Source organism: Doryrhamphus excisus, chromosome 8 (genome assembly GCF_030265055.1).
Source record: "Doryrhamphus excisus isolate RoL2022-K1 chromosome 8, RoL_Dexc_1.0, whole genome shotgun sequence".
NCBI classification, from domain to species: domain Eukaryota; kingdom Metazoa; phylum Chordata; class Actinopteri; order Syngnathiformes; family Syngnathidae; genus Doryrhamphus; species Doryrhamphus excisus.
In genome coordinates, this window is record NC_080473.1 from 3205278 (window position 1) to 3219410 (window position 14133).

The 14133-nt window shown below is 44.2% G+C and overlaps 1 protein-coding gene across 5 annotated transcripts in view; it reads left to right on the plus strand.

Annotated features, from left to right (window-relative positions):
• Positions 1 to 14133, plus strand: part of plekhg2 (pleckstrin homology domain containing, family G (with RhoGef domain) member 2) — a 45250-nt gene that overhangs the window by 23080 nt on the left and 8037 nt on the right. For all 5 annotated transcript variants that reach the window (XM_058079594.1, XM_058079593.1, XM_058079596.1 and 2 more), the window contains 3 exons: positions 4065 to 4165; positions 9622 to 9688; positions 11092 to 11138. In XM_058079594.1, coding sequence (XP_057935577.1) covers positions 4065 to 4165; positions 9622 to 9688; positions 11092 to 11138 — 215 coding nt within the window. The remainder of the gene's footprint in view (positions 1 to 4064; positions 4166 to 9621; positions 9689 to 11091; positions 11139 to 14133) is intronic.

The window sequence follows — 14133 nt, forward strand, 5'->3', positions numbered from 1 at the left end:
AGTGACATGTTGGCCACAGCCCTTTCTGTCACAGAGCAGCAACACCTGCAGGGATCATGACATCATCGCTGTTAACCAATCAGATGCGTGAGCGAGGCAACATGTTGAATGTGTGTGTACCAGATTTATTGGCCAGGTGTGAATGCCTGCAGGCGAGTTCACCTGCAGCTGGTATAAACACACACACACACACATACACACATACACACACACTCAACCAGGATGTGTAACATCTCCGAGACATTCATGTCTTCATCGCTGTGTCAACTTTCAGGATGCTGTCATGACAACATCATTGTAGTGTGTAGTTGGCGTCCACCATATTGCACCTCTGGTGTGAACCAAGTCAACCGGTCTCAAACCAACAGTAGTGCTGTTCAGTTGAGGAGCGGTCCAGTCCAAGTGGGAACTGGAATGTCATGTGACGATGACAAGGCAGTGGGGGGGTGTTGTTGTCTTGGTGTGGCTGGTGCATTGTGGGTAATACGGCTGGACTTTTTGACGACGTAGTCTTTTTCTAACGACACGAGCCTCTCGCCAGGCGCATGCACGTTGGTTTCAGTCCAAAAGTTTGAGCTGAGTGAGAAGCATCCTTTTGAAGTGCAATACAAACTTTCATCGTCTGCCAACACACACACACACACACACACACACACACACACACACAGTGCTGGGTCGTGATGGTGTTTATCAGCTGTGTCGTTTCTCATCACGTTTCCTCTTCTTCCTCTTATTCATTATGTTTTGTTTTGCACATGAGACTCATGTTTGGAAATTAATGGAAACTTTTGTCCAAGAACCAAACCTTCGGCTCAACTTGAGACATTCCGGATATCCATTTTCTACATTCCAAAAAGTCAATTTTTTCCGGGATTGCACATTTTCCACAACAAAATCCCCCTTGATAGTGAATGGAAACTTATAAAGTTCCACATTTCTCAACTGAATGTTCTAGCCTTCGGTTCATTTGAGACATTCTGATTAGCTATTTCCCCCACATTACACATTTTCCAGGCCAAAATTCCTTTTCAAATGAAATTTTCCTTCTTTCTCAACTCATTCATACCATTCCAGCATCAAAACATTCAGGCCAGCAGTCATACCCGAAAGTCCCACTTTTCCCGTAATGACACATTATCAGTACAGCATGTCAATTCAGTTTCCGCTGTGCTGCATTCACACGCAGATTCTATAGAAATGTGCTTATTTATTCTAGTTAATCATTGACTGCGTTTCCATGCACACAATATTGCGGCTTGCTATTGTCTTTCTTTGGTTGTGTCTTTGTTTTCTGCAATGAACACACACACACACACACATCATGTTCTAACAGTCCCAGGACAACCATGTTGGGGTACGAGAAGGAGATGGCCAGGAAGCTTCTCATAAAATCTTTGCAACATTCCAGCCTCAGCATACGCGTGACGACACCGTGACTGATGAATGTGTAGTTAGGACTCGTACAATGTTAACAAAGCATATCACAAACTGTTTCCGATCAAGTATGCGGAATGGAAGCCTCTGTCCTCTCCCTCCACCCCGTTCTCTATTTGTGGTTTGCCTGAAATCTGGATTTGATTGAGGCTACATGATGTCACGCTTAGTGGGAATCTGAACCAATGTCCATAATAGGCCTCTCTGTGTGTGTGTGTGTGTGTGTGTAAGAATCAGAGAGCGGTCACACAGAAAGTGGACGCTTTGTTAGAGAAAGTCCTTCCACCTGGCTCCTCTCCTTTCTGGGAAATTGGCAAATAAGTCCAAGTAAGTGGACTTATTAGATTTGATCCATCAGGTTGTGTCCCTTCTGGAGGGTGAAAATGGCGGCCACACGAGACGTTCTTCTGCTGCTGCTGACCGCCGGCCAAGTGGGACAAGTGGGGGGGGGTGAAAGTTGATGGCACGCCAGAGGAGTATTAAGAGGTGGGGCAAAGATGGAGAGAAGGGAGGATTGTGGGAAAGCCAGCAGAGATCAACATGAGGATTGCAGGGAGATTTGGGGAACTGTGGGGGGGGGGGGGGGGGGGGCAGAGAAACAAACAACAGACTGAAAGTGGAATGTGACGAAGACAAGTAGACCAGCTGGGAGGAGAACAAGATGGAGAGCGTGCTTCCTATTTTAATCCACATTCTTTTACTTTGCTTTACATTGCGTTACATTGATTCACTTCACTTCACTTTATGCTACACTATTACATGTATGTACATGAAATACATGAATTGAGAAGCATTACATTGCATTGTTATGCTATGTTGTATCACTTTCCTTTATGATATATTATGTCACATTGTGCTACATTATATTTATGTTACATTATGGTATGGTATGTTATGTTGCCCTCCAGCTGCGACCCTAATGAGGATAAGTGGCATAGAAAATGGATGGATGGATGGATGGATGGACGGACGTTGCGTTGTGTTGCATCACTTCACTTTATGCTGCATTATGTCACATTACACTGCATTACATTTACGTTACACTGCACTGTGTTATTTTGCTTTGTATTGTGTTGGCTAACTTCACTTTGCTTAATGCTACATGATATGATATTATGCTATATTACATTTACGTTACGTTACCCTGCACTGCGCTGCGTTACCTTGCTTTGTGTTGCTTTGCTTAGCCTTCCCATCCCTTACCTTTACTTTACTTTGCTTTAGTTAGAAAGCAGACACTGCAGTGTAGTGTACAGTCCAGGCCACTAGTTGGTGCTATAGCACTCCCACAGTGTGGAGTTGTCAAGCGGGACTTTAACGATGGGGAGGTGTTCCTCCCGTAACATTTTGATGGTCTCATTATTTGATTGATCGCTAATACAGTGTTGCTATCGTTGTCCAAAAGTCATATTTTCGGTCTAACTTGCACTAATCGTGTTTTTTCTTCTCGGCATGAGACCTTGCATGTCCTCCTTTTTATATCCCTATCATTATTCACTCATCTCTGTGTTTATTTACTCCGCTGCTCCTGGTGTACTTCCTGTTTGTGATTAATTTATTTGCTGCACCTTTCAAGCACCAGGTCGCACATTTTCTTCGTTCTTGGTGGCATTATCCTGACACACTTTAATGTACACTTACGTATATATATATTCTATATATTAGTTTTGATAGATACACCACAATATGTAATATATTATAAATAGTATCAAATAAATTTTTAATTCAATTTATTATTTATTTCATTATTATATTCATTATTATGTCTTATTTATGTATGGATTTATTATTATCTCATCCAATACTAAAGACGAACACCAGATCCCAACAACATATTTATACTTCTTTTACATTTTTTTGCGCGAGAGGCAAAACGAGATTGTCACAACTCTCCACTAATGTATTCCACAGCAATTTCAAGCCATAAAAGCAGACGAGCATTTGATAAGAGTTGAGCAGGGATCAATGACATGACAGGAAGGAGGAGGTGAGAGAGCGTGGAGGAGTTGCGCATTGTCGGGAAATTTTTAAGCGTGCACACACACATACATAGTTCAGTTCCAAATGCCAACCTTGTAAATACTTCATGGTGTCATATTTGTAAATAAATTATTCTTTTGATGTAAAACAACCCATTTTTTGTGTTGTTAGTATGGTTGTTTAGATATTGGAGTTGTCACAAAAGCAAAACATATTTGGGTCAAAGTGAAATGTATCTTTTTACGAAAGGCTGATTTTCTCTCTTTTTTTAGTCGGGAACTGAAATTTTCCTGTGTTCTACTGCGCATTATTAAAACAGAAAATGGTAGAAACAAACTTTTTATTATGATGAAAGACAAGACTCTGTTCTTCCTGTTGGCAGGCCCATCTTTATATAGAACACAATAATCTGTGTGCCTTGAAAGATCAGTCAAAATGGTACTGAAGGGGTTGTATTTTGAATGGTAATGGAATGAGTTATTTAGTTTTTTTTGTTGAATGAATGTATATTATATGTGTAGTGTATATTTAGGGACACCCTGTATCATAAAATACAAAGATACAGCACTTCACAGTCTTGTTGTTGCAACCATGTTGGGTCATTTTTGACTAGTGTGTGTGTGTGTGTGTGTGTGTGTGTGTGTGTGCAGGACTATCTGGGCTGCATCATCGACTGCGGTGGTCTTCCTCTGGCACCGGAGCAGGTCAGCACGTTGTTCTGCAACATTGAAGACATCTACGAGTTCAACAGGTACTTCACCTCTTTAAAGTGAATTTGCATATCTAGAGAGCGAGAGAGAGAGAGAGAGAGAGTTTGGTCAGGCTCTAAGTTGATCCAGCGTAGCTTTGTGGCTTGTTTTGACAGTCCAATCAGGTCCAATTTAAAAGCCTCTGGTTCCGCTTGAGCTGATCTCTCTCAGAGATGACGGAGAAACAGTCTTGCAGATGTTCTCTCGTCGCTTTGCCGTCTTCCCTCAAAAATGCAGAAAACTGTTGAAACAAGAAAGTCCTTTTTTTTGGGGTTCTGTTGGACGCAATCCTGGAAAAGATCTTGTGGCAACACTTTTTGGCTCAGAGAGTCTCATAAAGATGGAGCGAGATAAGATGGAAACATTGGGCCGCTCGAGCAAGGCGAGAATGCTGCCAGGGCCGTGGGTTCGACTCCCGCCGGGATCAAAATCCGAGGATGAAAAAATTTGGGATTTTGGCAGCTGAAGGCAGCTGTTGAGCTCATGTGAGCGGATCGGATTCTTGTGGCTCTACTGAGACAGGACGCTGACTTTTGTGTGTCACGCTAGTATGCGAACGCTCACGTGCAGACAGACTGTGTGATTGTCATAGAGGAGGGCTGCTCTGATGGGGTCAGACCAAGCGAGAACTCATCACCTCCAGAGGGATGCGGGGTCACCATCAGGTCACCTTGTGAGGAGTCAATGTCAATAACCTCAGCAGACATCCACCATGTCAGTTATTGCCATGTGACTTTCATGACCTTCTTCCTGGACCCAGTCGGACCTGGACTGGAAAAGCCAAAATGTTCTCAGGCCGCCAAGACCTGCTGGGGACAAAGGGTTAACGGTCATATTGGTCCTCATAAATATATTACAGCTGACACACACACACACCCTGCTGAGAATTCTGTTTTCACACTTCCTTTTTTGAGTGTGCTCGCTCCAGCATACTCTCTCTCTCTCACACACACACACACACATTATTAAACACTCCCATAAGTCACATACAAAAGCTCAAATGTGCGCACACACACTGTTTTCATTCCTTCCAGACTTCCTGCCCCTGGTTCTCATGGGAAATATTGTGTGTGTGTGTGTGTGTGTGTGTGTGTGTGTGTGTGAGAGAGAGAGAGAGAGAGAGAGTTGTCTAATGAAGTTTAAGTTGCTGAAGAAAATGAGTCCCTAACAAGCTAATACGGAGAAGCTCCGCAAAGTGAAGCAGAAATCCCCTCAAACCTCAACTTTACTTCCTGCAGCGTCAACGCTTGACCCTCTTTCTCTTTCTTCCTTTTCTTGTAAGACTGCGCACACTCACGCACGCACACACACACACACACACACTTCCAAAAGGACAGACTAAACAATACTGGCGACATCATCCAGCAACCAAGCTGTGTGTGTGTGTGTGTGTGTGTGTGTGTGTGTGTGTGTGTGTGTGTGTGTGTGTGTGTGTGTGTGTGCACAAAAAGAAGTCGCTTTATGCTCAAACTACTGGCCAAATATACTCTATGTCCTGAACGTCTCAGGCCGTTTGCCCCAGTGGTGGATGGTGGTACTACAGTCAGCACATTCACATCAACAATGAAACTTTAAGGGATAATTAATATAGATTTTACGTATTACTATTAGGGCTGTCAATCGATTAAAATATTTGATCACGATTAATCACATAATGTCCATAACTCACAATTAATCACTTTTAATCACAGATCGAAATACGTTTTTGTCTGTAATAGGTAGGGGAAATCTCTTTGTGGTAAACGATCCGATGCAACTACAACGATAATTACATAAAATTTTATGTAATATCCTTTTACATAAAATGGATATCGATTTCAAAAGTATGGGCCATTATTTAAAACAATACAGTCAGCAAGCATATTTTTGTGGTTACTTACTTACACTTGCTCATTAACTATTGCTGTTTTCCTCTTCCATACACTTGATTTAATATACTTTATAACATGATTACAGGAGGTACTCATTCAAGTGCAAATAGTGGGGCAGGAGCCCCTGGGGTGGTGCAGTGAACTGTCGGGGGGGGGGGGGGCATGAGACGCATGGAGGACTTTCAGTGTTAATGAGACCTGCCGCCATATATGAATTAGTAGTACTCAGTATGCAATTTGACTCCTGAATACGTTTTTACACTTCCCTGCACTCACGTCTGTACAGTACAAAAAAACTTTCTGTGCCCCCACGGGGGCATGACAGAAGATAACTAAGAACCACTGGTGTCGTGTAAGTCGCCGCCTAAATTAACACCTAAGTCACACATGACACAGAACATAAAGTGTGACAAGATTCAATACAAAAAGGAATGAAAAAGTAATTTGCAAGTAGAGCCAAGCCTCAAATAATGACAGCCCTACACTGCATAGTTATTACTGTCTGTTTCATAGGATCGGATCCTTTTACCTCATTTATCCTTCAGGATGGCCGGCGCATTTAAGTGACTTGGACCGGGCATGCAGCCAATGTTGATCTCTACTTTTTGAGTATTTTCCGATGTCTCATTCATTCATTCATTTTCTACCACTTATCTTCACAAGGGTTGCAGGGGGTGCTGGAGCCTATCCCAGCTGTCTTCGGGCGAGAGGCGGGGTACACCCTGGACTGGTCGCCAGCCAATCACAGGGCACATATAGACAAACAACCATTCACACTCATATTCATACCTATGGATAATTTGGAGTTGCCAATTAACCTAGCATGTTTTTGGAATTTGGGAGGAAACCGGAGTACCCGGAGAAAACCCACTCATGCACGGGGAGAACATGCAGACTCCACACAGAGATGGCCGAGGGTGGAATTGAACCCTGGTCTCCTAGCTGTGAGGGCTGCACTTGACCGCTGTGCAGCCCTATTATTATTGTTGTTGTTGTTGTTTTTATTATTGTTGTTATTATTATTGTTATTATTATTATTATTATTATTATTATTATTATTATCCATCAGTATGTTGACGAGCATCGCTAGTGCTGTGCATGTCCCAGCTACTTATGATCCATCGATTGTACTAGAGTGCTCATATGTTATTTTCATATTCATAGCCAGTCTAATATGCCACAAGAGTGTCGTAATGTTAGAAGAGGAAAGCTGCAGCCCGCAATCAAGTACAAGCAGATGTTCAGAATGGCGTCTCCACTGCCCACAAACATTTTATCTCTGACACAGAAAGTCAAAGTAAAAGAGCAAAAGTGTGCAGGAAGTCTGCATCTCCAGTCCGGTTTCCTACCATTCATGCATTTGTTTAACAAATGGCATTATGTGTGTGTGTGTGTGTTTGGGGGCGGCGGGTGTTGTGCTGCCATCTTGTTTGTGCTCCCAGGCTGCAGGGAGGTGGTCTGCCGCCTGACACGCACGCTATACTTAACAAAGTCATTGCAGCCATTTTCATTTCTCCTACGTTGCAATTTGACTACTTTTAGGCAAGCAAATTATAAAGATTTAACGTTTCCAATCCAGAATTATCCTGCTGGCACCGCGCTGACGCTTCCACGCAGATGGGAACACAAAAAAGCGCGCTAAGCGCACAATAGTACATTGGCGGTGGCGCTCCGAAGATGACCTTTGGGAAGCACTGTGTGGGAACTGTGGTCAACACGTTGATCCTGACCATTTTGGGCAGGTATTTTTTCAAATTCTAGCCAACCTTTGACCTTTAGGTACATATGTAGTACAGTGAAACCTGCTTAGGTTGGTTGCCAACTCCAGTCTAAATAAAAACACTCACAAAGGGAGTAATTACCATGTCAACAGCATCCTTTATTATTTATCACTACAAAGTCACAAGCAATGCTTTTTTTCAATGTGGATTCGGGCTATGTTGACAACCGCTTATGTTGATGTCTGTCAGCCAATCCAAGGGGCGTCGATGCAAGCGGGTTGCACTGAATCACGAACTCACTATTTTTTCACGTTTGGCAAGTTAGCACAGCAGGGCTGCATGGCGGTCGAATGGTTAGCACGCAGGCCACACAGCTAGGAGACCCGTGTTCAATTCCACCCTCGGCCATCTCTGTGTGGAGTTTGCATGTTCTCACCGTGCATGCGTGGGTTTTCTCCGGGTACTCCGGTTTCCTCCCACATTCCAAAAACATGCTAGGTTAATTGGCGACTCCAAATTGTCCATAGTTATGAATGTGAATGTGAATGGTTGTTTGTCTATATGTGCCCTGTGATTGGCTGGCCACCAGTCCAGGGTGTACCCCGTCTCTCGCCCGAAGACAGCTGGGATAGGCTCCATCACGCCCGCGACCCTCGTGAGGATAAGCGGTAGAAAATGAATGAATGAGTTGTGGACTCCTACAGAGCAGCTCCACCAGCACATAAAGCTTTACAGTACTTCCAGAATATGCACCTATTCAGCTGTATTTCTTTGGATTTCGTTGTTCCCACTAGAACGGTCTTAATTCATTTTTTAATTCATTCCACGCACGCCCGCCTTCAGGCACTCGCCCGAAGATAAGCAGTAGAAAATAAATGAATGAATGAAAAAGTTAGCACAGCCCAGTCAAGCCTGCTGCTTCTGCAGAGCCATCAGATTGGTTTACAAAAAGGTTCCTGGGACTTCGCTGCTGTACCGCAGGAATGACAGCTAAATAAAAGTTCACTCACATTTGTTGGAAAATGGAACATTTTGGTGACTTTATCTTCCATATTGAGTGTCCTCCGTGAAAAAGAGAGTCTACTCTGGGAGTGTTTGCTTTGGCCCCTCACAGGGATCTCTGGGGGGCGCTGCCGGGGTCATCTCGGGTCAGGGGTTGTCTTGAAGAGAGGTGATGGAGTGTGTTATGAAGTGAAGGTGTGTAGTGTTTATGTGCACTACGTGTCTTTTACTCACCCCTCACCCCCCCCCATCCTCCGCTCCACCCCCCACCAGCCCCCTCTAACCACGTGTGCCGCCCATAAACGAGGCCTGGCGCCAGAGAAGGGCGAGAGAGGGGACAAGAGGAGGAAGAGGAGGGGAGAGTCTTTGTGTGTGGTTGTTTTTTGTTTAGTGGGAACATGATTCTTGTGGTCAGGGAGGTTCTTGTTGGCGTGCCATCACATTTCTCCCCTCTTCTCTTCTGGATTCATCCATGTTTGCTGACCTACTTTAGTGTGACGCGCCGAGTCATGACATTGCTCACTCATTGATTCATGCAGGTATACAGTACGCTCATCCGTTCATTCGCCCATGAGCAGCAGGTGTCAGGCTGCTGTTTTTCTGCCTAGCAACACAGTAAAAACTCAGAGTTCTAGTGTTGTAGCAAAGAGGAAAGCACCTCCTGTACAAACTATAGTACAGGAAGTGATGTCATGGGTTTTACTTTCTGTGACCACCACCGTGTATACTACAAGGCATCTTCCGGAATATTTTTCCGCATGCATTCCAATACAGGACTGACTGACAGGAGAACTCCCTACAGGAGAACTGAGTGCCACAAAGTAAGAAACATCATTTCATCTTCTTCTCATGCTTTCTCCTCAGCGAACTTCTGGAAGACTTGGAAAGGAGTCCCCACGCCGCTGCCATCGCTGACTGCTTTGTGGAAAGGGTGAGGAACATTGTGTGTGTGTGTGTGTGTGTGACAGGAAGCAGGTCACAGGCAGTAGGTCATTGACTCCACATACACACACGTCACTTTGTTTATGAACTTGTGCTGCTGAGGATCAGACCAACACCTAGTGAATGTGTGTATGTGTGTGTGTGTGTGTGTGTGGGCGTGTGCGCGCATGAAATTGTGTGTACAGTGGTAATATTGTTGCAGGAGAACAGGGGTATACAAAGTGCGGCCCAAGGGCCATTTACGGCCTGCATCACATCCATCCATTTATTCATTTTCTACCGCTTATCCTCACAAGGGTCACAGGCATGCTGGAGCCTATCCCAGCTGTCTTGGGGTTAGAGGCGGGGTACACCCTGGACTGGTGGCCAGCCAATCACAGGGCACATATAGACAAACAACCATTCACACTCATATTCATACCTATGGACAATTTGGAGTCGCCAATTAACCTAGCATGTTTTTGGAATGTGGGAGGAAACCGGAGTACCCGGAGAAAACCCACGCATGCACGGGGAAAACATGCAAACACAGATGGACAAGGGTGGAATTGAACTTGGATCTCCTAGCTGTGAAGCCTGTGTACTAACCACTCTTCCACCATGTAGCCCAGTTGAAGGAAATATTAAAGGAAAACAAAACAAATATTTTTTGAAAATTACCTTATGGAAAATTGTAGTATAGTGTAGAATTCTAATATTAAACAAAACCTTTTTTTAAGTTGTAATATTATGAGAAACAAACAAAACAATACAAATGTGTAATTTTTGGAAAATGAGGTTGGGGAAAAAGTTATATTATGGAAATAAAGTCAAAATATGATGGGGAAAAAGTCCTAATATTACCCTCCAAAAAGAAGAAAGTTTAAATATTTGGAAAATTGGAGGCGGCGTGGGTTTTCTCCGGGTACTCCGGTTTCCTCCCACATTCCAAAAACATGCTAGGTTAATTGGCAACTCCAAATTGTCCATAGGTATGAATGTGAGTGTGAATGGTTGTTTGTCTATATGTGCCCTGTGATTGGCTGGCGACCAGTCCGGGGTGTACCCCGCCTCTCGCCCAAAGTCAGCTGGGATAGACTCCAGCATACCCACACGACCCTAGTGAGGATAAGGGGTATATAAAATGGATGGATGGATCATACAGCCGAGATGCAGCTTTACTTGAAATATACATAATTTCTGAGCATATCGGCTTTACAAAAAAAAATATCCCTGCATCCACATTCACTGTGGAAAAGCCGGAAAATGTTTTTTTGCCATAAGTTTGGCAGTAGAATAACAAGTGCTATAAAAATGTTCATGACATTATTAAAATGACAACACATTCTCTGCTAAATGCTCGCTATCATACGACAACATGATTTGAATTTCTTCTTCTTTTTTGGTGACCAGAGTGAAGCGTTTGACATCTACACGCTGTACTGCATGAACTACCCCAAGTGAGTGTACCTTATTTTTCATTCATCATTGTACAATGCAAGTATCCTGTATGTTCATGACCTCCTGCTGTAGGTTATTAGTTGTTTAAATTCACTTTCAGCAGCCCCAGAATACAAGCGGTCGAGGCCATTTTGTCATCTGTCTTTCTCCCTGAAGCGGTATGCAGTCTGCTAAGTAACACATGTGCTGGGAAATGCTACAACGGTCTTGTAGACGGAACAATCTGAGTGACAATGTGGAATCAGGTTGTGCGCAAGTCTTATTTGTATCCTTTGTGTTTCCTGATGTCCACTGAAGGAGCTAATAGCGACATGATGATGATGTCAGCATGTTTTTACTGTCTACGTGTCGACATTTGACAGACTTATGACTTTACCGGGACGTTAAACCTGACTCTACTTGGACTCCCTGCGCCCCCTCTCCTCGGGGAGACTTTTGGCTCGGAGTTCTGTTTCCTGTCAGCTTGTCCTCCAGAATCCCGAGGCCAGTAAATACATCAGCGAGGAATGTAGCCCCCAAAAAGAAAGTTTGTTCACTTAACTCATTAAGAAGTTTATTTCACGTCGACTCGGTTTTCCGCGTGCACACCTGCTCCTTCTTCTCAATGTGTGTAATATAAACACACGGAAGGGTATTTTCTCTGTGGGTTCGAACTTTCTCCTCTATGACCATGTCACACAGATGTGTGTGTGGCTCACAAGCCAACACTCACATCAACCTTGCCATCGCCTCACAAAGTTTGCTGCTTCTCGCTTCTTTTCAAAAAAAGTATTCAAAGTAGGTCAGATGCTTTTAGTCATCCAAACCAAAGATGTGTCCCCAGTGTTTTGCTGCTGCATCACTTCCTCCTCTGCTGGACCCGTGCAGCAGTGCAGGGTCCAAAAAGAACTCATCGTAACACACTTGCTGACTTGAGTTTTTTTCTGCAGTGCACGGCAGCCATAAATCAGCCAAAGACGTGTACGTTACGTTACGCTCCATCCTTCAAGCGGCTTCCTTGTCACTGGAACAGCCTGAAGCAGAATAATCAACTTGGTTCTTGTCATGTTGTTTTGTTTTTTTTTTTGTGGTTGCTCATAAATCACGACAGTGATCAACCGCCTTTGTCGTCTTCCCTTTCCATGGAAAGATTTACACTCCACCTCCAGCATCTAACCCGTCACATGATCATCTTTCTTTAGGCAATGATCTGCTCAGTCTTTCAGTGGAGCAGCGTAGTGATAATAATCTGCTGTGTATTGGATGATGGAAAGGAGACTCCTCGATGCTCTGCCACAGATGTCAGGGTATCCAGCTCATTGCCAATTACGGAGTCAGCCTTCTTCACAAGTTTGTGAAGTGTGTGGCGTCCTTCCTCTTGAGGCATACAGGCGGGCGCAAGCTGTAGCTGTAGCAGCATCTTCTGAGCAAGTACAGACATCTGTGCCCTTTCCTGCACAGAGCATCCATGTTGTCAGTCCAGTCCCGTTTTATATGTGTGAAGTACCTCCACATGGTCACCTTGAATGAGAACACTTACTGGGTGTGTCCTGTTTCACACACAGCCAGATATCAAGACGATGTAGATGTAGGTGGGGACCGACAGCACCTTGATGTTCGTCTCTTCATGCTTAAGCTAGGCCAAGTCACCCATAAATATGGCACACACCTCGTGGTGGCATAACAAGGTGCGCTAGGTGCATTCAGGAACATCGGATCACTACACAATTTATTGAAAACGTCTCAGGTCACGACCCACCAGTGGAGAATCAGAGCTATCGTAAATTCAAATGTCTGTATACTTTTGACATGGGGTTGAAAGGGCGCATCTGTGTGGCCACCTATGATGCTCCACCTGCATTTGCTGCATAGTACGTGAGGATTTTTCTTCACTTGGAATGACAGCACAGTCAGTCCAGATAGTCACATTTAGACGTGAATGTTCCGAAGTGGAGGTTTGAGCATGGTGTGGGGCAGATTTGGTTGGTTTTCCCTCATCGTAGGAGAAAGAGACTGAATGAGCAAAGCGGTCCAAGCGTTGAGTTTGATTGTCATCTGAAATTGCTAACAGCAGCGTGGAAAAAGCTTTCTTTCAGAACATGAAAACGTCCGCCATGACTTGTTGACTTGGGGAGGCTTCAGGGGAGGGGAGGGGGGGGGGGGGGGGGGGGGGTCTCCAAGGCTGAGTTTGAACAGATGAAAGTTGGGGATTGTGGTGATGTCACATCCTAAATCACATTTGGTTCATGGCAGCTAAAATGATGCAAACATTCATCAGAACTCGGCCCGATGCCTACTTCGAAGAGTTCACGGCCCAACTGATGCAAACGTATAGCGGTTGCCAGCAGAGCCGTGACGTTGCGTTGGGCGAGAGAGGGGCTGGTCAATACGTTACAACAGTCTTCTTAACTACCCGTGTCGCTGCAGCTTCACCATTTTTTGGGAGGTTCACGTCTATGGAGCTGTATTTTGAGGTAGCAAAGACAGATCCCGAGCCATATCATTATTATATTTAACCTCTGCACGCTTATCGTTCAACACTTGTGGCTTGTGGGGCAAGGTGTGGCGGGCGCTGGTACTAAGTACCCAAAGATTGACTGGTCGATCACAACAACGTGTTGGCGAGCTCTGGTCTAGCTTCAGTTGGGTTGAATTGGTGTTTGTATTTGCTGGTAATAACATCATGTCAACTCAAGTAAGGTGACCAGATGTTCTGTTGTGCCAGGGCATGTTCTGTCTTCACATCCCGTCCTGACCATCCTGTTTTTTTGTTTTTCTTTTTTTTTTTAGAAAGTGATAAAAATGTCCTGGTTTTTATTGTTTTTTATTGAATTGACCGGCATTAGGGCACTCTGCTGCACATGACGTAATCCCCGAGAGGCTGCTGTGTTGCCAAAAAGCTGTAAAAAGCAAAACATATGCAGAGTTAATCCTCTGAGTAGACGGAATGTGGAAAAGTTTGGCAAAATAATGTAATGACAAATAAACTCAAAGTGTCCAATAAGCAGAAAACTA